This window comes from Caretta caretta, chromosome 2 (assembly GCF_965140235.1).
Source record: "Caretta caretta isolate rCarCar2 chromosome 2, rCarCar1.hap1, whole genome shotgun sequence".
Lineage (NCBI taxonomy): Eukaryota > Metazoa > Chordata > Testudines > Cheloniidae > Caretta > Caretta caretta.
Genome location: NC_134207.1, coordinates 201,387,288 through 201,414,878, shown reverse-complemented (window position 1 = coordinate 201,414,878; position 27,591 = coordinate 201,387,288). Strand labels below are relative to the sequence as shown.

The 27,591-nt window shown below is 42.2% G+C and overlaps 1 protein-coding gene across 6 annotated transcripts in view; it reads right to left on the bottom strand.

The window, feature by feature from the left end:
• ZNF385D (zinc finger protein 385D) overlaps positions 1–27,591 on the bottom strand; it is a 631,463-nt gene that overhangs the window by 213,558 nt on the left and 390,314 nt on the right. For all 6 annotated transcript variants that reach the window (XM_075125749.1, XM_048838561.2, XM_075125750.1 and 3 more), the window contains one exon: positions 8,927–9,069. In XM_075125749.1, the coding sequence (XP_074981850.1) occupies positions 8,927–9,069 (143 nt within the window). The remainder of the gene's footprint in view (positions 1–8,926; positions 9,070–27,591) is intronic.

Genomic DNA, 27,591 nt, shown 5'->3' with positions numbered 1-27,591 from the left:
CTCTCTTTTCTTTACCAGAAGCAATAACATCCCTCCTGCTCTGTTTCACCATTACATTTAAAAGGGTTTGGTGCATTATGGTTCCTCACCTGATAGAGTGCCTTCACTTTTAAGCCAAGTTAAAAATCAGTGACAACATAAGAGTTCGTTCTTATTACCAAGTCCTTGTATAAAAATGCTGTTTAGATTCATACTAAATTGAAGCCATGTTTTGCCATGACTATCCCTTTATTGAACCTTTATTGAACCAGAGCATTGTGACTGCTGCACTTTAAAGAACACTCTATCCTTCAGAAAAAATAGTCATATTCAGTTAACTCAGACAGTGTGGCCATTTCGCAGAGCAATGCAAAATAACCAGTTTTCATTTTGTAAATTTCCTACTGCCAGCAGTGACGATTTGTAAAACTCAAAGTATTTCTGATTGCCCTGGCCCCAAAAGCTACATTTCATCCATGATAAACAACAAACTACCTGAGACCCTGAGCCTAAAGAGAAAATTTTCAAAATATCTTCTGGAGGGCCCTTTGTGAGCTTCTATTCTCCATATGTCCTGGCCCTAAACCCCAGGAAATTCCTGGGTCTGCAACAAGTCTTTGTGTACTGTCTATTCCTACCAGTTGCTTGCTCAGGTCATTTACATCTCCCAAGCAACCATAGGGCTACCTTCTGTGTTAAGTAGTTGAATTGTTAATAAACATTGGCTTGCCCCATGCAGGTGTATAAGGCTGCAGGAGGAGAAAGGCAATTGCCAGCAAAAGGGCCAGTCTCAATTGCTCCCTGTTAACGCCTGTAGAAATGGGGTGGGGAGGCCTCAGTTACCTGTGCACCAGCTAGTCAGGGAGGGTGTGCTGCAAAATCTGACTTACAGATGGAAACTAATAGCCCTGGCAAGCATGTTCATCCATTTTCCAGGAGACACTGAAGTTCTTGTCTCCCAACTCCATTCGCTTAATGCCTAACCCTCTTCCATATGGCTCAGTGCTTCATAGTCAGAAGGGAGATGTGGGGCCCTTAAATACTGCTGCATTGTGTAAATGGCTGGAAGAAAAGTCAAGGCATTGAAGGCGAACTATATATTGAACAAGAGCCCTCTATAGAACATTTCATCATTTAAAAATTCATGTGTGCTGTATTTCTGGCACATAGCTGCACTTCTTTAAAACCAACCTGGGACTCGAAAGAGTAACCATGGGTTTATTGCTTGGCAAAGGACATGTCCAGGGGTGTACAAAGGAATAAAAAATTGGCTGCTTTTGGAGGGGCACTTTCTTTGCCTCCCACAGCCAGAGGAGCTGGCTCTCGGTCTCCCTCTCCCCCCTGCCCGTGTGGCTGAAGGAACTGGCTCTCCCTCCACCCCCCTTGCAGCCAGAAGAGCTGGCTCTCCCTCCTCCACAGCCGCAGAAGCTGGCTCTCCCTCTCCGCCCTGCAGCCAGAGGACCTGGTTCTCCCTGTTGCAGCCCTGGGGCCAGTGGAGCTGGCTCTCTGCCCTTCCCCCTGTGGCCTCAGAGCCAGTGGAGCTGGCCCAAGGCCACAGGCCCAAGGCTGGAGGAGCTGTCATCTCCCACTCTGGCCCGGGGCCGGAGGAGCTTGGTCTCCCCGCCCCAGCCTCGGAGCAGTTCTGAGCCTGCACTAAGTGGGTGGGGAGCCTGGCACACCTCTGCTTGCCTCCCCTTGCACACACCCCTGGACATGTCTTACCCACAATCTTGGTGCAGGCTTTCCATTGACCGCACTGGGAGTTCAGCATATGGAATGAGGCTAGAATGTACAATTTCACAACCAACATGTCAAGCTTCTGGCCTACGAATAGTTGTTTGGGGTCAGGGAAGTTATGAAAATTTGCTTTTTCTAGCTTTCACATTACATAAGCTAGGCATAACCTTTAGCAGACTAAGTCCACAAAATGTGAGGTAATATTTTTAGAATTTTTTGCAGAGTAGCGAGTGATCAGGAAAAAACATAGCTTGGAGAAATCCACTGTTTAGTTTTCAATGCAGTAATTAAAAGTGCCTTAAGTTCATATTTCTAAGACTCTAGTACTCAGATATTTTTAAAAAGTATCTTATTTTGTAGCAGAAAAGGTGTGGCGTCCTGAGAATACCAAATGTGTGATCAACACATTTGAGATGTTTATTTATATTTATATTCCTCATAATTATTTTCCTACTGCACAGATATTCTTCTTCACTGTAACCAAAGTTATGATACTTTTTTTTTAAAATTAGCAAAGTATTCCATCCTGTTTCTATCCAGAATCTCATATGTCCAGACACAGTAAAAACTCTGTTCAGTTTCTTTACCAAATAAACTCACATTGAACTGATGAGTTTAAGAGAGAGAAAGAGATTCTTCAGGGCTTGCACAGCAGTATGCTGTCTTCAATTTAAATGGCCAAGTTGATAAAATTCCTTTTTATGTATGACTCCCCGGTACGCATTTGCTGTTCAGTTAAGTATTAGGACCTACAAACGTTCAGCTTACCAGACTAATTAGCATGCTGCTTTTATGCTTTGTTTTAAAATAGAAAATGTCAAATTCATGACATAGAATGAACATTCAAAGATAACCTGAAAAACACATGAACAGGAGGCTGCCAGGCAACTCTCCAACACCACATTATACAGGCCACTATCCTCCGATCCCACTGAGGAGTTCCAAAAGAAACTACATCATCTGCTCAAGAAACTCCCTGCTATAGCACAGGGACAAATTTACACAGACACACCTTTAGAGCCCCGACCAGGGGTATTCTATCTGCTATCCAAGACCCATAAACCTGGAAATCCTGGACGCCCCATCATCTCAGGCAGTGGCACTCTTACAGCTGGGTTATCTGGCTATATAGACTCTCTCCTCAGACCCTACGCTACCAGGACTCCTAGATATCTTCAAGACACCACCGACTTCCTGAGGAAACTACAATGCATCAGTGATCTCCCTGAAAACACCATCCTGGCCACCATGGATGTAGACGCTCTTTACACCAATATTCCATGAGGATGGATTACAAGCTGTCAGAAGCAGCACCCCTGATGAGGCCACGGCACATCTGGTCGCTGAGCTTTGTGACTTTGTTCTCACCCACAACCATTTCAGATTTGGGGACAACTTATACATTCAAGTCAGCGGCACTGCTATGGGTACCCACATGGCTCCACAGTATGCCAACATTTTTATGGCTGACTTAGAACAACGCTTCCTCAGCTCTCGTCCCCTAGTGCCCCTCCTCTACTTGAGCTACATTGAGGACATCTTCATCATATGGACCCATGGGAAGGAGGCCCTTAAAGAATTCCACCTGGATTTAAACAATTTCAATCCCACCATCAACCTCAGCCTGGACCAGTCCACACAAGAGATCCACTTCTTGGACACTACAGTGCAAATAAGTAATGAACACCACTATACCAGAAACCTACTGACTGCTATAATTACCTACATGCCTCCAACTTCCATCCAGGACACATCACACGATCCATTGTCTACAGCCAAGCCCTAAGATACAACCGCATTTGCTCCAATCCCTCAGACAGAGACAAACACCTACAAGATCTTTATCAAACATTCTTAAAACTACAATACCTAACTGGGGAAGTGAGGAAACAGACTGACAGAACAAGACAGGCATCCAGAAGTCACCTACTACAGGACAGGCCCAACAAGGAAAACAGCAGAACACCACTGGCCATCTTGTACAGCCCGCAGCTAAAACCTCTCCAGCACATCATCAGCGATTTACAACCTATCCTGGAAAACAATCCCTCACTCTCACAGGGAGACAGGCCAGTCCTCACTTACAGACAGCCCCCCAACCTGAAGCAAATACTCACCAGCAACTACACACCACACCACAGAAACACTAACCCAGGAACCAATCCCTGTAACAAATCCCGTTGCCTACTCTGTCCCCATATCTACTCTAGCGACACCATCAGAGGACCCAACCACATGAGTCACACCATTCACCTGCACATGTACCAATGTGATATATGCCATCATGTGCCAGCAATGCCACTCTGCCATGTACTTTGGCCAAACCGGACAGTCTCTACATAAAAGAATAAATGGACACAGATCAGACACCAGGAATGGTAACATACAAAAGCCAGTAGGGGAACACTTCAATCTTCCTGGACATTCTACAACAGATTTAAAAGTAGCCATCCTTCAACAAAAAAATTTCAAAAACAGACTTCAAAGAGAAACTGCAGAGCTACAATTCATTTGCAAACTTAACACCATTAATTTGGGCTTGAATAGGGACTGGGAGTGGCTGGCTCACTACAAAAGCATTTTTTCCTCTCTTGGTATTGACACGTCCTTATCAATTATTGGGAGTGGACCACATCAACCCTGACTGAATTGGCCTTGTAAACAGTGGTTCTCCACTTGTATGGTAACTCCCTTCTCTTCATGTGTTAGTATATTTATGCCTAAATCTGCAATTTTCACTCCATGCATCTGAAGAAGTGGGTTTTTTTACCCATGAAAGCTTATGTCCAAATAAATCTGTTAGTCTTTAAGGTACCACCGGACTCCTTGTTTTTTTTTCTGAAAAACACAGTGAAGCAATTTGGCTTTCTCTGTCCCCTTTCACCAGTCTCCCCATGAAGTGTTCGGAAAGGAAAATCATAGTGTCCTCCATCCCCAACATCTTCTACCCCAGATGCTCGATACTGCTTGCCCTGCTTTCACACAAGCCAGAGGTCAGTTTCTTTCTCGGTGGCATCCATTAGTAATTGCTTCAGCTAACCCTTCTGAGACCCAAAGTGAGAGATTTTAAACAAGAACAATACAATACAATTTTAAACAAAAACAATACAATAATATTGTATTGGGAATTTTACTGAAATGTGGATAAAATCATAACATAAAATATAATTGTTAGTATTATTTAGTTCTATTGCAGTAGCTCCTAGAGCCCCAATCAGTATCAGGACATCATTGTGCTATGCAATGTGTATGTACACACACACACTCTCACTCTCTCTCTCCCCCCCCCCCACCCCAGAGATTTACAATCTAAGTAAATTGGATTGCTTGTGTACACATAACTCTACATCGCTTTTATATCTAGCTCAACTAGATCCAGAAAGTTATCTAGCTTCACCCCTTAGATCTATTTGAAAAACTAATGTAGCTTGCTTTTAAGCAGAGTGTTTCTCTAGAAGCACACCCATTACTTAATTGCACTATGATTTTGCACTGGCTGCATTGTTTCTAGGGAGAGCTGATAAAGCCCTAAATGGCTTGGAACCTGCCAACCTGAGAGATGTCTTCTCTCCCCTGTGACACTGCTGCAGCTGCAGTCAAGCAGAAGCATTTAAGCTAGATTCTTCCTACCCCCACCCCTTGGTTTAAAAGAAAGAGAGCTTCTGGAAAGTTGGCAGTACGGGTCCCAGGGCTCTGGAACTTACCTCCAATTTGCTCTGAAATAGCCCAAATGAGCTGACCTTATGCATATACTGCAAAACCCATCTGTTTGCTAGGACTTTGGGAGAGACAGAGGGGTCTTTTGAGGGTCTGTTGCCTCAAATATGATTTGTGACTTCTAGGTCTCAGTGATTTGGCCAATGCTAATATATCTGCTATTGGAATGAGTACCTCCACTAGTAGTGAGATGGAGTACAATATAGCATTTAAAGCACAGGGTTAGAAAGCCAGAGTCCTGATTATTAGTCCCAATTCTACTACTGACTTGCTGCTTGACTTTACTTTAGTCTCGTAACACGTCTTATTTATTTCACAGGGTATTGTGAAACTCAGTTAATGCAGGTTTGTAAAGGAATTTGAGATCACTGGGTATAAAGCAAATTTACAAACTCATCATACATGAACAAATCTATTTAGGAAAGACATCTTGGTCAAATCTTACATTTGTTCTCTTTCTCTCATGCTAATTGTATGTCCTTGTCAGAATGTCCTGTTGAAAGCCAAAACTGGCTTGGATGCTACCTTCTCCTTAGGCTGATTATATGCCACTGCGGCTCACACGTGCTCACAGATTTTTTTTCAGACTGGAAAGAATTTCTAGAAAGATGCAGGATTTCTCAGCCAACTGACATGTTTACAGAATGTCTTTACCCAATTCAGGCTTACAAACTAAAGGTAGCAATGCTCAATATTGTATTGTTCAGATGGAAAAGTGGAACTCAAAGTGTGATGCCGCAAACCAGAATGCAGGGGTCATATTGCAGCTATGAAGTATGAGAGGGTGCTGATGGCAACAGCTGAGGTGACTGGATCCTCCTGCTCAGGAATGTCACATTCAGCAAAGGTGAATTCAGCAGATGGCAAAATACCAGGGCTTGTCTATACTTAAAATGCCGTGCAACTGCACTGCTGCAGGTATGCCGCTGTAGGGCTTCAGTGTAGATGCTACCCCCGCCAACGGGAGGGGTTCTCCCATCAGCATAGGTAATCCATCTCCCTGAGAGGCAGCAGGTAAGTCGACAGAAGAATTCTTCCATTGACCTAGCACTGTTTACATGGGGGACTAGGTCAACTTAACTGTGCTGCTCAGTGGTGCGGATTTTTCACACCCCTGAGCAACATAGTTATGCCAACATAATCTTCTACTGTAGACCAGACTTTAGAGACAGCAACAATAACACTGCATGAGACTGAACTTCAGGCAAGGGACTAGGGGTCTTGATACATTAGTCCCAGCTTGCCAGAAAGATGGGGAGAGAGGCAGAGAGAGTCTAAAGTATACATGGTGGTGGGGTAAGCAAAGAAAGGACTGCTAGTAGAAAAATGTTTGGTGATGAGCAACAAAAGGGGCACTGGTAGGAGACCATTTTTACTTTCTAATTTCCTGAATAATTGTATTGCATCCTTTTTCGTTCGAAATGTACTGTAGTAGAAATGTATATATTTAATTCATAAATACTTAATTTGAGTTGGGACATCCAAGAAATACCGGCCACTTTTGCAAATGTGGGGAGGAAGGCAGCTCCCAGCACACAGCAAAACACACACACACACACACCCCTTTGAGGCCATTTCCCAAAGTATCAATTCTGAGAAAGGGCACTTTCTGGAACGGCCTTATAGTGCCTGCTTATCAGTCACCTGCAGCACTGGTATGCTTTTGCAAGTGCCACTTAATGGTACATGACATAATAGTCCTAAACGGGGATTTTGTTTAAAAAGAAAATAACAGAAAAGATGTGTATGTGGCTTCATAATTTAAGATATACTTGAAGTTTTAGGATTCAGTCAACACTGCAATTCTGCTAGTGAAAGAAAACTGGCAAGTGAAACTGACAATAATAGTGTAATTGGCCAGTTTTATACACTGGATTAGATGCAAAAAGTAAACAAGCAGCACAAATCATAAAAAGTAAATAAGATTTTTAATTTCTTTTTTAATTTTATAATAGGCCACGGAGCTAGGGAGAAAAAACCCAGGCTATGGCCTGATCACTTTTTGGTGAAGCCAAATGCGAGTGGTGCTGCAACCCCATGACCCCAAGTCGAAATGCCACTCACTCAGATATGGCTCAGCTATCCCTCTGTCCTAATTTGAATAGGTGGCATTGCAGCCTGGTGCATGGGTCACAATGCCACTCAGGTTTGTGCTAGGTCACAACGCCATTCACTCAGATTTGGAGGGGGTGGGCAGCGGGGCTCATGGGCCAGAGGGGTCAGGCTGCTGGTGTGGAAGAGGATTGTCAGAAGGGGGGCAATGTCCCTCCCCTCCACCCCTTCCCCAACTTGAAATGGCACTTGGCAGCCCCTGAGTTTCAAAACATGTTATCAGTAACACAGGTAAGAAAAACCTGTGGGGTTTAATCTTATGACATTTCTGGATATGATTTTTATCTCGACAGGGTGTCTTTCAAAGAGGGATACTTTTTTTAGGGAATAGTTTAGAATTGGTGCTATGCTTCTGAGGATTTCAAAGTAATCAGCTTGCAACTTACTGCTTCTGGGGTCTTCATTAATATGTGTTCTTGTTAATTGCTTGTATTTAAGACTAGCAAATATTATTAGCAATTAGTACATTTTTAATAACTTTATAGTAAATAGAATACCCATAAACATCATAAACAAGTCGATTAATATTTAATTACTGATATTTGTTATAAATTACTAATTACTTAGAGAATTGACATGTTCTTTTACTACTCCTAATTATTTCAATTATATATATATATATATATATATATATATATATATATATATAGTATTCTTTCAACATCTAGTATTTGTACGTAAGGCAAGGGGCTTTGTGCATCTTGCAAAAGGGGCTATGATTGGTGCTTGCTTTTAGTTCTGCAATTGGTGCTTGCTTGCTTTTAGTCAGGCAAAAAATAGTAAAATGCAGCAAATGTGATATCAACTTAAAACCAAGTTACAATTTTGTTTACAGAATTAATTATGTCAGCAGATATAGGAAAAATTGAAGAATTATGAAATAGACTTTTGTTAGAAAAAATGGATGGAAACATTTAAATGGTAACATTTTTCTCGAAGTGTGATGGATCATTTATAATTAGTAATTATTAAAGATGAAACTAAAATCTATGGTAGTTGTAAGGGCAAAGAAAAAAAATCCTTTGATGAAAGAGAAAAGTACATTGTTTCATTTTCTGATATTCAAATCTGCAAGTATACTGTGTATTAGTTCTATTTTCATTGTTGCTTCAGTTCGTCCCTGAAGTTTTGCTGTCGATATTCACCCACATATGTTGCTATTTAGGATTTTTAGTGAAGCGTGTTGGTGACTGACAATTGAATTCCATCATCATGAGAGATATTCATCTTGGATCCACCCTGTAACACATGTACCAAAACCTAGTCTGGTAAAATGTCCTCATATCCTAAGTGAAGACAAAGTTCCATCTGGAGCCTACTTGTATCTCCAGAGAATTGTAAATCAGCGGAATAGACATTAATCCACCAGTGCGGTACTTACTGCATTGAAGTTGGGGAAGAGATTGACTGCTGCTGCTGTATCCAGGGGAAATGGAAGAAATGGTTTAATATCCAGCGATGGCTGTAATGGTGGGGCTGGAGTACGCACCAGGGCTGGAAGAGCAGGGCTCTGGCATGTACCACCTTCAAGGAAAAATATGAAAGAAGATAGTAAGCAAGTGATTCTTGGTATAAAAAAAACCATAGAAAGAGTTTTATGCCAGTGTCAGGTTAAACACACACATTTGTATTTACCATCAAATTACTATATTGTTAAGTGTGCAACAGGCTTAACTAATGTTTATGATTCTTTGCTGATAATTGACTAAGATATCAGTCTTTCAGTTCTCTAAAATTAGCTAGTAAACCTCCATTTCCCTCCCCTGGATTATCTTGAAATGTTAGTATAGTTCAAGTCAAACTTTCCTTTAGGTGTTCAGCTAACTTGATTCTATTATAAAATCAAAGCTGAAACCACAGTCCTTTACTCAAACACTCCATATCAATTTAGCTACAAAAGTGGTTTGTTTGTTTTTTTACTCTTCCATGAAGTAAAAATGATTTCAGCTGGTGACTGTGCAAAACTCTTCCGTTCACTTGTTTGTTTTAAATTTTATTTTCTTAAAGCTCATTTATTTCTCTAGCCCAACAACTTCTGCAGAAACTTAAACCTAAGTAGCAAATCATACCTTCCTGCCTCAAGCGTTGACCAGTAAAAGTCTATTGTGAATGCAAACTCATAAACCAAATACCACATTACGGGCGTTTGTCAAAGTTCTGAATGCGACTGCAGTTCTAAAGCTGCTGACAGACACTTTTTGCTCTTGCGGTAGATGGGCTTGGTTCAGAACTCTGTAAGGCAGAAAAGCTCCTCCTTGCTAAAGCTACCAATGAACAGTTCTGTGGGAACATTATGTAAATGAATAAATCCCTTTGCATACCAATAAGAAGCCACCTGTTTGTAATGAACCACGATTTTACAGATTTGTTTGCCCCTTGCCACAGATCCCAACATAGTCCAGATAATTGAGAGCTGGAAATATTCAAGCCCAATCTCGTCTTCCAGCGTCTCCCATATTTTGGTTACATTCCAAAACATCAATTCACTGTTAATTAAAGACTGTTTGAATCCTAGGAAACTGTTGAAATCTGCCAGTATTCTTCTAATCTGAGAGGCTGGTAGGAGGCCAAAATGGAAAGGGAGTTTTACCCACATCACTGAACACAGAGACAGACAGATCAAAAATATCTATCTCTCTCTCTCTCTCTCTCACACACACACACACACACACACACACACACTTGCTTCATAAACGAGTAGTATATTTTTCTCATTAGAGTTCATATATACAGCAGTCAGAATGACCCACTAAATCTGTCCACATTTGGCCAGCAAATCTGCTAATCAGAGTTGCGACTCAATGCTTCTAATTGAGGGCTAACAGCATAAGATTTAATTAACTAGTTGTAGCAGGGACATCAGCATTTCGGCTTCTGAGTATAAATTCAGCTGGAGGCAAATGATCAAAGGCAATATTTTTTAACATCTTTTCAGTTCCTCTATGAAACACTTGACACAGTATTATTGAAAAGGACGCATTAGTCACTAGTACACCAAAGGAATTAACTTAAAGTTCATCATACTCTCACACTGGTTTCACATTAGGGTAACTGCACTGACTCTGTTGGAGTTACTGCTGATTTATGTTTGTGTAAGAGTGCACAGAATCAGGACTGTACGAGTAAGGCAGTTGAGCACACAGAGACCACATCAAAATACGACAAGAAGTCTGCATTCACCATAGTCCATTGGAAAGTTATTTATCATCTGCTTGATAGCAGAAATTAGTGAAGTGGCTACTGCTGAAGACAGGATACCGGACTAGATGAACCTATGGAATTATTACGTGGACTGTGTAAAAAATAACTCTAACAGGCCTCACTGTAGTGCTACACAAGATAAATCCAGCCAAACAGAGAAAGAAAACTTGGTAAGTATATGGGTAGGCAAGAGGGCCCCAGGATGTTTCAAAGAATTATTTCAAAGTGGTGTCCAACCACAAATCACCCATACTATTGCAAAAAAGTAAAGTCCTAGCCAAGGTGCCTATTAGATGCCAGATATTCCTCATCTGTTTGTTGGGATTTCAATTTATAGTAGATCAGGAATTGGGAACCTCCTACTAGTGACTACCACCTTATTGAGGACTCCCCGTCATGGACTTCACTCCCACCCGTTCTGCATCCCATCTGCTAAACGATCAGCATTAACTATTTCAATGCTGACATTCTGAAATATCATCATAAGGCTTTTGAGTTAACACCCCAGTGAGATGAAGGGTGCATGTGAGAGCACGGCCATTGCTTTAAGCTGTATGGTTGTAGACACAGGCATACAGAGCTGCCCTTGTTTACCTTCCAAGTTTCAGAGTAACAGCCGTGTTAGTCTGTATTCGCAAAAAGAAAAGGAGTACTTGTGGCACCTTAGAGACTAACCAATTTATTTGAGCATGAGCTTTCGTGAGCTACAGCTCACTTCATCGGATGCATACCGTGGAAACTGCAGCAGACTTTATATACATACAGAGAATATGAAACAATACCTCCTCCCACCCCACTGTCCTGCTGGTAATAGCTTATCTAAAGTGATCATCAAGTTGGGCCATTTCCAGCACAAATCCAGGTTTTCTCGCCCTCCACCCCCCCACACAAATTCACTCTCCTGCTGGTGATAGCCCATCCAAAGTGACAACTCTCCACACAATGTGCATGACAATCAAGTTGGGCCGTTTCCTGCACAAATCCAGGTTCTCTCACCCCCCCACCCCCCTCCCAAAAACCACACACACAAACTCACTATCCCGCTGGCAATAGCTCATCCAAAGTGACCACTCTCCCCACAATGCGCATGATAATCAAGGTGGGCCATCCCCAGCACAAATCCAGGCTTTCTCACCCCCCCCCACCTCCATACACACACAAACTCACTTTCCTGCTGGCAATAGCTCATCCAAACTGACCACTCTCAAAGTTTAAATCCAAGTTAAACCAGAACATCCGGGGGGCGGGGGGGTAGGAAAAAACAAGGGGAAGTAGGCTACCTTGCATAATGACTTAGCCACTCCCAGTCTCTATTTAAGCCTAAATTAATAGTATCCAATTTGCAAACGAATTCCAATTCAGCAGTTTCTCACTGGAGTCTGGATTTGAAGTTTTTTTGTTTTAAGATAGCGACCTTCATGTCTGTGATTGCGTGACCAGAGAGATTGAAGTGTTCTCCGACTGGTTTATGAATGTTATAATTCTTGACATCTGATTTGTGTCCATTTATTCTTTTACGTAGAGACTGTCCAGTTTGACCAATGTACATGGCAGAGGGGCATTGCTGGCACATGATGGCATATATCACATTGGTGGATGTGCAGGTGAACGAGCCTCTGATAGTGTGGCTGATGTTATTAGGCCCTGTGATGGTGTCCCCTGAATAGATATGTGGGCACAGTTGGCAACGGGCTTTGTTGCAAGGATAAGTTCCTGGGTTAGTGGTTCTGTTGTGTGGTATGTGGTTGTTGGTGAGTATTTGCTTCAGGTTGCGGGGCTGTCTGTAGGCAAGGACTGGCCTGTCTCCCAAGATTTGTGAGAGTGTTGGGTCATCCTTTAGGATAGGTTGTAGATCCTTAATAATGCGTTGGAGGGGTTTTAGTTGGGGGCTGAAGGTGACGGCTAGTGGCGTTCTGTTATTTTCTTTGTTAGGCCTGTGCTGTAGTAGGTAACTTCTGGGAACTCTTCTGGCTCTATCAATCTGTTTCTTTACTTCTGCAGGTGGGTATTGTAGTTGTAAGAAAGCTTGACAGAGATCTTGTAGGTGTTTGTCTCTGTCTGAGGGGTTGGAGCAAATGCGGTTGTATCGCAGAGCTTGGCTGTAGACGATGGATCGTGTGGTGTGGTCAGGGTGAAAGTTGGAGGCATGTAGGTAGGAATAGCGGTCAGTAGGTTTCCGGTATAGGGTGGTGTTTATGTGACCATTGTTTATTAGCACTGTAGTGTCCAGGAAGTGGATCTCTTGTGTGGACTGGACCAGGCTGAGGTTTATGGTCCAGAAGTTACCTACTACAGGACAGGCCTAACAAAGAAAATAACAGAACGCCACTAGCGGTCACCTTCAGCCCCCAACTAAAACCCCTCCAACGCATTATTAAGGATCTACAACCTATCCTAAAGGATGACCCAACACTCTCACAAATCTTGGGAGACAGGCCAGTCCTTGCCTACAGACAGCCCCGCAACCTGAAGCAAATACTCACCAACAACCACATACCACACAACAGAACCACTAACCCAGGAACCTATCCTTGCAACAAAGCCCGTTGCCAACTGTGCCCACATATCTATTCAGGGGACACCATCACAGGGTCTAATAACATCAGCCACACTATCAGAGGCTCGTTCACCTGCACATCCACCAATGTGATATATGCCATCATGTGCCAGCAATGCCCCTCTGCCATGTACATTGGTCAAACTGGACAGTCTCTACGTAAAAGAATAAATGGACACAAATCAGATGTCAAGAATTATAACATTCATAAACCAGTCGGAGAACACTTCAATCTCTCTGGTCACGCAATCACAGACATGAAGGTCGCTATCTTAAAATAAAAAAACTTCAAATCCAGACTCCAGTGAGAAACTGCTGAATTGGAATTCATTTGCAAATTGGATACTATTAATTTAGGCTTAAATAGAGACTGGGAGTGGCTAAGTCATTATGCAAGGTAGCCTACTTCCCCTTGTTTTTTCCTACCCCCCCCCCCGGATGTTCTGGTTTAACTTGGATTTAAACTTTGAGAGTGGTCAGTTTGGATGAGCTATTGCCAGCAGGAAAGTGAGTTTGTGTGTGTATGGAGGTGGGGGGGGGGGTGAGAAGGCCTGGATTTGTGCTGGGGGTGGCCCACCTTGATTATCATGCGCATTGTGGGGAGAGTGGTCACTTTGGATGAGCTATTGCCAGCGGGATAGTGAGTTTGTGTGTGTGGTTTTTGGGAGGGGGGTGCGGGGGTGAGAGAACCTGGATTTGTGCAGGAAATGGCCCAACTTGATTGTCATGCACATTGTGTGGAGAGTTGTCACTTTGGATGGGCTATCACCAGCAGGAGAGTGAATTTGTGTGGGGGGGTGGAGGGCGAGAAAACCTGGATTTGTGCTGGAAATGGCCCAACTTGATGATCACTTTAGATAAGCTATTACCAGCAGGACAGTGGGGTGGGAGGAGGTATTGTTTCATATTCTCTGTATGTATATAAAGTCTGCTGCAGTTTCCACGGTATGCATCCGATGAAGTGAGCTGTAGCTCACGAAAGCTCATGCTCAAATAAATTGGTTAGTCTCTAAGGTGCCACAAGTACTCCTTTTCTTTTTACCTTCCAAGTGTAAACCAAATGCAATGTTTGCACCCATAAAATGAGAAACTTAATTTTAAAAAAAATGAAAGATCAAATTTTGGAGAACCTGACAGTCTTACAGCATACATAACTACATCAAGTGGGGTGAGTGTTTGACACTACGGCAATAGCATGGAGCAACTGGGCTGCTTAGTATACTTGTCCTCTGTTTAGCCCAGATTGTCCTGGGTTTTTAAACTCAGTTCCAGAGGCTCCTAGTCCCAACCAATGGTCTGTAGAGCTGGCTGAAGTTTATGTTTTTAACTGTGTTCCTCTCACTAGATGGCACTGTGCAGAGATGGGTGGCAACAGTAGGTAGCTGAGGCCTTTGTCATGTGACACTGATAAAAGATCATAGAAGGAGTCACTTTATCCTTTATGGTATGTCATCCTGTAAGAAGCTGGGGAGTACAATGCCATTGCTGTAGGTAATCAGAACCTGGAGCTTTGGAGAGTTCTGCTGTCATAGCATTGACATCACACTGGATGTGCGTTCCCTGCTAAGAGCCAACCCTGTTCAGTACATTTGGATACACTTTGCAGCTGTATACCAGGACTAGTGGCTATTTAAGCAGGTCTAATTTCATTGAATCTAATTTCATTACTAGCAGAGGGAAGGAAAATGAGGATAGACAGGGAAGAGAGAGACAAAAAGAGGAAGGAGAACAGAGAAGGAAAAGAAATAAAAAATGGTGGTCATAGAGGTGAGTACATTTTCCCACTGAGCAATGCTGAATGTGACAACAATGAATTTAGCAAGTAACAACAATACCTACACGGTTTTAGTTATTACATGAAGGACATACTTACTCTGGCTCTTTTTGCAAACCTCTTGTTGACTGTAGTAAGAGTTTCACTGTGGATGGAGGGAGATATTCAACTGTATATTCACACCCCATCCTATAGACCACAACTAAAAATGGAATATTGTCCTCCTCACCGCATGCCTTTGACACCATGTGCTTAGTGCCTGAGGAAGACATAGGCTCCCCTCTCAGAGGTCATCAGCAGGGATAGAACAGAGTCTTGCTATGAACTGAGCACCGCTTGAGGCCCTGAACATTCCCTCAAATATTATCCTGAAATAAAGTGATTCTTGACCTTCACTACACTACTGCTTTTTAAAGTGGCAAGACATCTATTAATACTTTAGTATTTGCAGACTTGTGGTGTGGTTCAGCCAGAATCCCAACAAAAAGTTCAGATCCTAATCTGGATTTAAACTTCCCCAAAATTCAGGAGTGTTCATGTCTGGGGTGTGAGCCCAGCTTTTTCTTCACAAGGGAGAAAAATATATTGCTGTTTAGAAACACGGGAACCTTAGTATTTTAACTAAGTTTCAGGCAATCATTTGTTGGCCGAGATTCCAAAGAATCTAAAATACAGGCACCATAGTTCCTCTGCCAGAGTCACTGACAACACATCCATGGTAAATACAGTGCTTAATTTGTGCCAGGGCTGAGCCCTGGCACCTCTAGGCTTGGCAGTTCATAGCCCTTGTACCTCTGGCTTGCTGCATCAGTTATGAATGTAAAAAAACTGCTTGAGCCCCAGCACCTCTTCGTTACAAATTAAACACTGGGTAAATATGAGTGAACTGGTTTTGAAAAAAAAATAAATAAAAACTCGCCTACTTGAACCTTTGCCCTTTTCTATAACCAAAAGAAACATTTTTGTTTTGCTGAAATTCTGAAAAGTTCAACTAATTCCACTCACTCCCAACTCAGCATTTGCCTATCTTGCCACTAAAAAGGCTATTTTTGCAGTATTTTAAGTCAAGTACAGCAGTCAATACTGCATTTGTGTCTGTGAGCATACACTATACTTGGCGCAGCACTTCCTGCCATGTAAGATTCACATTCTAGATGGGATATTTCACATGAGCAGATGTTACTCCAAAGCCAGCAGTGATTTGTGCATGAAACACCTTTCCTACTCATTCCCTTTAGCATGCCATTTGATACTTTGTAATGCATAATGTGGGGAAAGGGAGTGTGGTTTACTAAAGAATTTTGAAAATGTCCATGAAATAAAATTAAAAATAAATCATTTCAGGTCAATTAAAAACATTCTGCTTTTTGTTTTTGATTCTATTATATTGTATGATATAATAATTTAAAATAAATTTCTTAACAGAAAGTTGTTTCAAAATGAAAATTTGATATACTCTGTAGGTCACTGTTAGGTGAGGAGGAGGAGTGTGTATGTATATACACACACACACACACACACAGAGTGTATATATATATTGCAATACGGCTACCCCTTTATCAACTATGCAACAATGATGACACAGCAGAAAATAGCCTGGGAGTCCTGAAGGGCCTAACAATGATTGTTTGCTACTGAGAGCACACAAATACGATTTTTGTTGGTTGCCGGAGTGATTGGGCAACGCCCTTATCCCTCAATCCCGCTGACACTCTGCTCCGAACAGCTTGGGCAACCACAATGCTTGTGACCTGGACCTGGAGAAAGATTTTCTACTCGTCAGCCTACCTGTCCTCTCCTTCTGCACGTGCACATGCGCATTCCTCATCCTTTCCCTCAGCTTCACGTTTAAATCCCAGAAGAAGAAGAGCCAGATATCTCAGAAATGAGATTTCAATTTTGCAGACTCAAACAGTTTAGATAATTTTAAAAAGTATTTGGAACCTTTAGGTGCCATGCAACTGAGCACAAACTCTAAAACTCATGTAAACTATTAATCTAATCCTCTCAAAATTATTCCAGCACTCACTGCCACCACAACAAAGATAACATGAAAGAACAGTTCAATTCTGAATTCTATTTTCATTCTACTTGGCAAACACTTTTCCTTTTAGGCTGTCTGAATAGGCTGATTCCCTAATTCCATTCTCAGCAGATCACCCGAGACCCTAAACTAGTGTCTAAATTCACTCCCATCCTGGGGTCTGCTTTTCAGTAAACCAAAACCAATAGCAAAATGTAAGTCTCAGCATTCGCTTTCTCCCCAAATGGCTATTCCTTGGAATCCTCTCCAGAACCGTCATTCTTACCCTAGTTCATTCTGGCTCACAGTAACACTCATATTCCCTTTATAGCCTGGTTGGAGCTAATGGGACTCGGAAATAACAATCCTGTATCTTAATGGAGGGTTTTTACTACCTGAGCCAAAGGTGACAAGAGAAAAGCCCCCCCATTCTTCTTCAACCCTTTTTTTCTGATCCCTCTCCCCTCCCCCCCCCGCAATAAAAATTTATTGGCCCAGCTGTGCCACAACAACTGTTTTTCTGCATATAAAAGCCAGGGCCGGCGTTAAGGGGTAGCAAGCAGGGCAATTGCTGGGGCCCCATACCACAGAGGGCACTGCGAAGATAAATTGCTCAGGCTACGGCTTCAGCCTGGGTGGTGGGGCTCAGACACCTGGGCTTCAGTCCTTTGAAGCAGGGCTTTGGCTTTCTGCCTTGAGCCCTAGAGAGTCTAATGCTGGGCATGCTTGGCAGCCTCCCCTGAAACCTGCTGGCGGCCCCCCAGGTTGAGAACCATCATTCTAGAGGACCTTAAAGTCAGCCAACCAATCACTGTTAAAGGCTAAAATGTATTATGCAGAGTCTGAGCCCAAAGGTTATTTTTTTCCCCAGAAAATGTTCAACATTAGCTGAGACATTTTTTACAGTATACAAGTGTGTTTGGGGTAGGGGGATGCATAAGTTGTTTTGTTTTATTTTAATTAAGGTTTTTTGTGCTTTGAATCTCAAAACAGCTTAAATTTTAAACTTGCCATGGATTTAGGGCTAGATCCAAAGCAATTTAGGCATTGCAACGCCCTAACTTCTAGGTGCCTTGCCACCCAGTGGGATAATTAAATATTAATCAAGCCAAAGAAAATGAGAATGACTATAGCCCAGTTAGGGTAAGACCCAGGTTCCAGTCCATCTGCTCCAATGACTAATTATTTATATACAGTGGAATGGCTTCAACAGGAGAGACAGAGAAAAATTCACCCCAGAATACCTCACAGCCTAGCGGTTATGGCACACAAGTTCAAATCTCTTCTCCAAAGCAGGCAGAGAGGGGAATTGAAGCTGGGTTTCCCTCAGGCTGGGTGACTGCTCTCATCACTGAGCTAAAAGTGGATAAGGAGGCCATCTCCTCCTCCCCAAGTTATGAGTATGTTTAGGCATGCTCAGAGCCTGTTTACCAAATTTGGACCCACCGGGGAACACCTAGTTTGAGGTTCCTGATGTGGCTTAGGCATGGCATAGGCACCTAGGTAGCTGTACTCATGCTCACTGGCAGAAACTTAGGCACCTAAATTTCAATTGTTAAAGTCCCCTGGGTGCCTAAAGAGTTAGATAGTGGCTGAGCAGTGGTTTTGAGGTGCCTAAAGGAGCAGTTATACACCTAAGTCCTTTTGTGGACCCAGCCCTTAGTCACCAGTAAGGACAAGTAAGTGTTCTTGACATGTCTGAACAGATCTTGTTCACAAATTAAGAAAAGATATAAGCATTAAGAATGATGGGCTGGCTATGATGGATACTAAATTTTCATAATCTTTGAACAAACACTGACTACACTCAGATCTGCAGAGAACTTGGAAGGAGATTTTTAAAGAATTGTAACAAGACAGACGAAAAAGGCTCTTAGATCAGGGGAGAACTACAGGAAGCTTGAAAATAATTGGTTTGTCCATGGGATATGAAATGTAGATCTGCCTTTCAGGAATATTTCAGGCTAATGTGATCTTACAACCACTAGGTCACATTCCCTTACTAATGTTCTTACTGCTAAATTGTTCATTTGGCTCTGAACAAGCTCCCCGTCTTTGGATCAATAGTCTGAATTTTTGCAACAGATGCTTGTCTTAGAAAGTGCTATACTGGCACTTTCAAGATGACTTCTGTTCCAGAATAAACAGTATCCACTGATGAATTATTTTAACCTCCACTGGTAAAATATTCTTCATTTAAAGGCTAAATGGCCTTTATACTGTACTATTTTAGTATTTAGAGCATGCACACTCAGCATACAGAACATTAATTTGATTTTTCATGCTATATATTATTTATATGTAAACAGATCTATTTTAAATATTAAAATTTGGCAGACTAAATTCATCTCTGGTACTCATCCCTGTTGATCTTAATGAATCTACATTAGAGTTGAGTTACTTTGTCCAATGCTGCAATAGCAACATATTGTTTGGAAGTCTGATGATGATGCCTAACATTTATAATGTTAGGTCTCAATTCTTTGAAGTTTTTTAAAGAAGCATATGCACTTGATTTCTCATTTGGTATTACAAGTTTTAGTGCTGTTCTTTCATATTGCAAAAATCTTCAAGATGCTTTTGAAAATGAAAATATTCAGATTCAAATACTAATGTGTGATATAATCATTTTTAATTTCAGAAAAGATTACATGAAACCTAACAACAGAGAATAAACCTTAGAAATGAGGGTCCAGTCTGTAGTCCTTATTTGTGCAAAACTCCCTCTGACTTCCATGAGTAGGGAAGTTGGAAGCCTAGAAACCTGTACGACATATGGCGATCCATGCTTTTCTTTCATAGGCTTTGCAGCAGGTCACATTAAGAGTTGATAACTTTGCAGAAGATGAATTTGACAGTGACTCAGCTGTTGATATCTAGAGAATTATTTTTGTCTAGATGTAATTGTGATTCCTGCAAAGTTCGTAACTTGTTTTGGGAAAATAAACTCTAATTTATTTATAGCAACCTGGGACTATGTATTCCGATGCAAAGTAATGCACCCTCAGTTTTACATTATTTCTTTGCATTTACAGTATGGGTGCAGCATGTTGGGAGATATAAAAATGTATTTTAAGAAAGATATATTTAAATAGCATAATGAATCTGTCCCTATAGTCATGCATATATGGGAGCACATTTCTCTGCTGCTTGTATGTAACTCAAATGGTAGTCACATGAAACTGATGACATGCTCTTCCACCTCCTCCTGTTTTTAGTACAAGAGAAACCATTCAAATCCCCTGTACTGCTGATTCACAGTGCATATGGGGGACATTCTTGCCCCCATAAACAAGAATTTTAAAAAAAATCAAATTAATCTAAAATCTACTAAAAACGGGATCTGAACCCAGAACCCAGTACTTCACACATTCTAGCCATGAAGCATATTAACCCATTGTACCCCAGATCTCACTTATAATCATAGCTTTCCAAGGAATAAATGGTACCTGAGTGTGTCACAATATTTAATGTATTTATTAGAGCTGGTCAGAAAAAATTCCTACAAAATTTTCCATTGGAGCTTGCCCATTCATCAAAATTGAAATGTGCTGTGGAGACAGTTTAATTTCAACCAAGTTTCCAAAGGAACACAGGCAGGTTTCCTGCCAACCCACCAGTCTGGCTCCTCCGCAATCTACCGGGTACACGGCTCCAGAGTCAGGGACCTCAAGGCTTCTAGGGCCAGCAGCTCCAGTGCAGCTCTCGCTGGAGCCTGGGCTCCAATTTCTTTCACAGAGAATTTAGAAATGTTTGGTTTCCATTCCAAACTGGAATGAAATGAGGTTTTGAATGATCAGAACCCCCACAAAACAGAATTAATATTATCTGCACAGACAGGGTGACCAGACAGCACACGTGAAAAATCGGGACAGGGGGTCGGGGTTAATAGGAGCCTATATAAGAAAAAGACCCAAAAATTGGGACTGTCCCTATAAAAATTGGAACAGCGGGTCACCCTATGCACAGGTCTACTATTTATCCTTATAACACCTATGTGGGATGGGGAAACCCTATTATCCCCATTTTACAGATGAGGAACTGAGACGCAGAGAGGTTAAGGGATTTTTCCAAGGCCACACAAATAATTGGAGGCAGAGTAGGAAACTGAACCCAGGTTCTCCAAGTTCCATACCAGCCTCCTAACCATGGAACCATCATTCCTTGGTCTCACACCTGTTGCAACCTTCCAGAGAAGCATGGAGCCTTACAATTATCCACTGTTAAGATACATGAAAAGTAGTGTTCAACATATTTCTTTGATTTTAAATGCCAAGCAGACTTAGTATGTTGAACAAGAAGAAAAAGTGCCATTAAATCAGTGTTTCTCAAGCTTTTCAAAGCAAAGCCCCACCTTCAGGAAAATGAAAACATTTGCACTTTTACTGTGGTGTTAATGACCTACACATCTTAATTTATGCAATTTACACATAATCATAGAATCATAGAATATCAGGGTTGGAAGAGACCTCAGGAAGTCATCTAGTCCAACCCCCTCCTCAAAGCAGGACCAGTCCCCAACTAAATCATCCCAGCCAGGGCTTTGTCAAGCCTGACCTTAAAAATATCTAAGGATGGAGATTCCACCACCTCCCCAGGTAATGCATTCCAGTGTTTCACCACCCTCCTAGTGAAAAAGTTTTTCCTAATATCCAACTTAAATCTCCCCCACTGCAACTTGAGACCATTACTCCTTGTTCTGTCATCTGCTACCACTGAGAACAGTCTAGAGCCATCCTCTTTGGAACCCCCTTCAGGTAGTTGAAAGCAGCTATCAAATCCCCCCTCATTCTTCTCTTCTGCAGACTAAACATCCCCAGTTCCCTCAGCCTCTCCTCATAACTCATGTGTTCCAGTCCCCTAATCATTTTTGTTGCCCTCCGCTGGACTCTTTCCAATTTTTCCACATCCTTCTTGTAGTGTGGGGCCCAAAACTGGACACAGTACTCCAGATGAGGCCTCACCAATGTCGAATAGATGATAGGTATCCTATCCCTACCCTCCAGCATATCTACCTCTCCTCCCAGTTTAGTGTCATCTGCAAACTTGCTGAGGGTGCAATCCACACCATCCTCCAGATCATTTATGAAGATATTGAACAAAACCGGCCCCAGGTCCGACCCCTGGGGCACTCCACTTGATACCGGCTGCCAACTGGACATGGAGCCATTGATCACTACCCGTTGAGCCCGTCAATCAAGCCAACTTTCTATCCACCTTATAATCCATTCATCCAGCCCATACTTCTTTAACTTACTGGCAAGAATACTGTGGGAGACCGTGTCAAAAGCTTTGCTAAAGTCAAGGAACAACACATCCACCGCTTTCCCCTCATCCACAGAGCCAGTTATCTAGTCATAGAAGGCAATTAGATTAGTCAGGCATGACTTGCCCTTGGTGAATCCATGCTGACTGTTCCTGATCACTTTCCTCTCCTGTAAGTGCTTCAGAATTGATTCCTTGAGGACTGCTCCATGATTTTTCCAGGGACTGAGGTGAGGCTGACTGGCCTGTAGTTCCCCGGATCCTCCTTCTTCCCTTTTTTAAAGATGAGCATTACATTAGCCTTTTTCCAGTCATCTGGAACCTCCCCCAATCACCATGAGTTTTCAAAGATAATGGCCAATGGCTCTGCAATCACATCCGCCAACTCCTCTAGCACTCTCGGATGCAGCGCATCCGGCCCCATGGACTTGTGCTCGTCCAGCTTTTCTAAATAGTCCCGAACCACTTCTTTCTCCACAGAGGGCTGGTCACCTCCTCTCCATGCTGTGCTGCCCAGTGCAGCAGTCTGGGAGCTGACCTTGTTCGTGAAGACAGAGGCAAAAAAAGCATTGAGTACATTAGCTTTTTCTACATCCTCTGTCATTAGGTTGCCTCCCTCATTCAGTAAGGGGCCCACACTTTCCTTGACTTTCTTCTTGTTGATAATATACCTGAAGAAACCCTTCTTCTTACTCTTAACATCTCTTGCTAGCTGCAACTCCAGGTGTGATTTGGCCTTCCTGATTTCACTCCTGCATCCCCGAGCAATATTTTTATACTCTTCCCTGGTCATTTGTCCAATCTTCCACTTCTTGTAAGCTTCTTTTTTGTGTTCAAGATCAGCAAGGATTTCACTGTTAAGCCAAGCTGGTCACCTGCCATATTTACTATTCTTTCTACACATCGGGATGGTTTGTCCCTGTAACCTCAATAAGGATTCTCTAAAATACAGCCAGCTCTCCTGGACTCCTTTCCCCCTCATGTTATTCTCCAAGGGGATCCTGCCCATCAGTTCCCCGAGGGAATCAAAGTCTGCTTTTCTGAAGTCCAGGGTCCGTATTTTGCTGCTCTCCTTTCTTCCCTGTGACAGGATCCTGAACTCGACGATCTCATGGTCACTGCCTCCCAGGTTCCCATGCACTTTTGCTTCCCCTACTAATTCTTTCCGGTTTGTGAGCAGCAGGTCAAGAAGACCTCTGCCCCTAGTTGGTTCCTCCAGCACTTGCACCAGGAAATTGTCCCTTACACTTTCCAAAAACTTCCTGGATTGTCTGTGCACCGCTGTATTGCTCTCCCAGCAGATATCAGGGTGATTGAAGTCTCCCATGAGAACTAGGGCCTGCGATCTAGTAACTTCCGTCAGTTGCCGGAAGAAAGCCTCGTCCACCTCATCTCCCTGGTCCGGTGGTCTATAGCAGACTCCCACAACGACATCACCCTTGTTGCTCACACTTCTAAACTTAATCCAGAGACACTCAGGTTTTTCTGCAGTTTCATACTTAAGGAGCAGTATGACTGCTCAGAGCTCACATACAGTGCAGCTCCCCCACCTTTTCTTCCCTGCCTGTCCTTCCTGAACAGTTTATATCCATCCATGACAGTACTCCAGTCATGTGAGTTATCCCACCAGGTCTCTGTTATTCCAATCACATCATAATTCCTTGACTGTGCCAGGACTTCCAGTTCTCCCTGCTTGTTTCCCAGGCTTCTTGCATTTGTGTATAGGCACTTGAGATAACTCGCTGATCGTCCCTCTTTCTCAGTATGAGGCAGGACCCCTTCCCTCTCGCGCGCTCCTGCTTGTGCTTCCTCCCGGTATCCCACTTCCCCACTTACCTCAGGGCTTTGGTCTCGCTTTGGTTCCCCCGGTGAACCTAGTTTAAAGCCCTGCTCACTAGGTTAGATCCTGGCTTTATGCCCCATCCTACACCCTGTAGCACGTCAGTGAAGACGTTACCTATGCCAACAGGAGGGGTCCTCCTATCAGTGTAGATTATCCGCCTCCCTGAGAGGTGGTAGCTAGATCAACAGAAGAATTCTCCCATCTATCTAGCTCTGTCTACACCAGGAGTTAGGTTGGTTTAGCTGCGTTTTTCAGGGGTGCAGATTTTTCATATCCCTGAGTGACGTAGTTATACCAACCTCATTTCCTAGTGTAGATCAGACCTTACTTTAAAAAAAAGTGAAAACAGACTCTGGAGAACAACTGAAAGGTCTGTCTGTGTCTGCTCCACAAGCTCTCCTTTCTCTTGGCAAACTACAATGATTCTCATTTCTTATCAGCCACTCCACCCCCGCAATACCAACTTCTTTACTAGAGCAGGATGATCATGGGGAAGCCTGGGTTATAGCTGCAAAGACTAGCTTGCTGAAACCAAGCCCATAATGCATAACATTATGCTAACATTTTCATCATGACATCAGAATGCCAGCCTAGAGGATCTTGTCCGGAGTACAGGTGGCAGAAGAGGGCCAGCTACAGAGGAAAGCAGTTGTCCCTTTTCTTTTGACCATGTAGACTCACATAAAGAACCAAAAGACTCATCTTGGCCAGCCACTTCCATGTGCAGCTTTCACCCAGTGTCTATGCTCAGACCTGTTTCATTTGAAGTCAATGGATATTTAACAAATTAAATACAATGGCAGCTAGATCCAGTTCTCGTGAGGAGCATGGGCACTTTTTGGCTGGCATTGCAAAGTGATGAACTCACAGCATAAACAATTGTATAAATGCATTCATCAGACAAGGAAAACCTGCAGTGTTCAGGATCTCTTCAGCCAGCTTGGATTTTTGGCCAAACATTCACCCAGCACAACCCCTTTCTTTTGTGGGGTTCAGCAGTTGTGGCAATATCTTTCCTGGGAACCAGATTGACTGCTCCAGTATTAGCTGGAGCATTCTGGATTCCCTCACCCTCCAAGAAGCTTACAATATATTGTGATTAAAGACCTCCTAGAGTGTGCCATGGAGTAACTGATGCAGGGCTCAACAAAAAGGTTGTTATAAGCCTCATGGACCTCACAATGGAACTGCATGTGGGAGCCTGTTAAACAACACTAGAGTCAATCCAATGTACCCTTTTCTAGTGTCAGGTTCCATTAATATAGCTTAACCATGAAGCCTTAAAAAATTCAAAAATAGTACTAACAGTTGAGTACTGTAAACCCACATTAATTTAAAAGCATTATACTTGCTGACATTTAAAAATCTTTGACCTGGCATATTCAGCAGTTGGATTTTTCTAATGTCCTTATAAAGGTCATGTTTATGGTATAATGAACACACATTTGCAAGGGTTATTAATCAGAGAAACATTATATCGCAAATAGATTTTCAAAGAATTTTTCATTTTTATGCTGAATATCTTAGCTGTTTAAAAAGCCCCATTTTTCAAGAGCATGCTTGGGAAAAATAAAATTAATTAACTTCTGCTGTTATGATATCTTTATTTTAAACAAAATAGATACACAACTCAGAAAAAATATGACAAATATCATGAGAGATTCTGTTATTTCAACAGACTCCACTGACATTTAGTAAAACTTTAGCAATGAAGCTAGTAGTGTACAGCAATGCCATTTTCAATCAGCAAGGGGAAGTTTGAGAGCGAAAAACTTTATTATTAATCCAATGGATATTGGCATTACACACTTTTTTAGCCATAGGCACTGAGGAGCAGAGGGGACCTGATCTTAACAGCTATTCTGCTATGTATATTTTTAGGATCAAATCCTCCCTGCCTCCATCCATGGAGGGTCATGCCAGCAGCAAAACCAGCGTATGGATGGAAAGGTGGAGTATACAGGGAGTTAAGGATTAGTTGAGGGAAGGATGATAGAAGTCTATAAAGGAAGAGCAAACTCTAACCATGTCAAGGACAGCTCCAGAGAACAACTTCTACCCTGATGCAGAAGGGAATCAGGACAAGGCCAATCGGTACATGGCTAAGTGGATCCACCACTTCTACTGGGGCATTAAAATTCAAAACAAGGAAGATGTACTGCAGCACTGTGGCTTTATACTAGTCATATGCAGCTGTGGGGTATAATTCTTCCCTGCCTCAACCCCAATATAGTTTTCTTGCTTTAAAACACTGCATTGGTAGTAATTCTACTGTATTTTAGAAGATACCCCAAACAATTCACTGAAATCAAGCATGGTGCTCTGCAAAATTCAGCTTTTAAGAAGTCTGATTATTTTTTTGTGTATAAAAGACAAATGTGATATACTGTACTATAGAATTCCTCTATTACAGACTCTGGGTTTTGATTCACAGTAAATATTGGATGAATAAATGTTTAAATCTGATTTCTGGTAGGTTTATGTCCCTTAACAAGTAGACAGGGGGTAAGATAAATTGTTTCTAGCTAAATATTAGTGGGCGAGAAAAAAGAGTGGAGCCAAAAGCACAGAATTCACAAAAGGATATTTATATGGATGAGAACATCCACAGTCACATTAGATAGGAATAAGATTTATAAGGGATATAAAGCCTCATACTTCTGGGCATAAAGCAACCACTAAAACAGATAGTAGTTTGGAAGAAACTTGCTCCAATGGGCAGGTTATTTTATAATTTTCCACAATGAAGTACTGGTCACTTTCAGAGAACATGATGTAGAACTAGATGGGCCACTACTCTGAACTGGTATGTTCCTGTGTTAAAACACTAAATATAAGCTGTTTCCATTAAAGAACCACAGCTTGCTCCATCTACAGGCATTTAAAACTCAGATATGCAAAGCTTCAACAATAAACTTTACAAGACCAGGGACTGTTAACATCTTTTACATCATACTTCACTGTTATGAAATTCATCCAGGCCAGCCTGAATCATACAAACTTGGTTGGACAACATGAAATCAGACATTATCTATGACAGTCCTATACCACATGATTGCAGGTTAACCACAACCATTGCTGTGTAACAAATCAAAGATGACTCAAAGTAAACGCATGCAAAATGATAAGACACCAGCCTTTTAGGATTAAGAAATCAGTAATTTAAACACCACAAATTGCCAATTGTCACTGAATATCATAAAACCTTTGCTTTGCTGTACTGATCAACACATCTGCCCTTCTGAATTTGGCTGACAAGGGACAGGGATGCAAATGATTAGCTACTCCTGGACTGCAGCACACACTGTTTGGGTTCAGAAAGGGGGTCAAGCATGAAAGAAGGACAAGTGCACACTCAGGCATAAATGTCCCAAGTTTAGAAC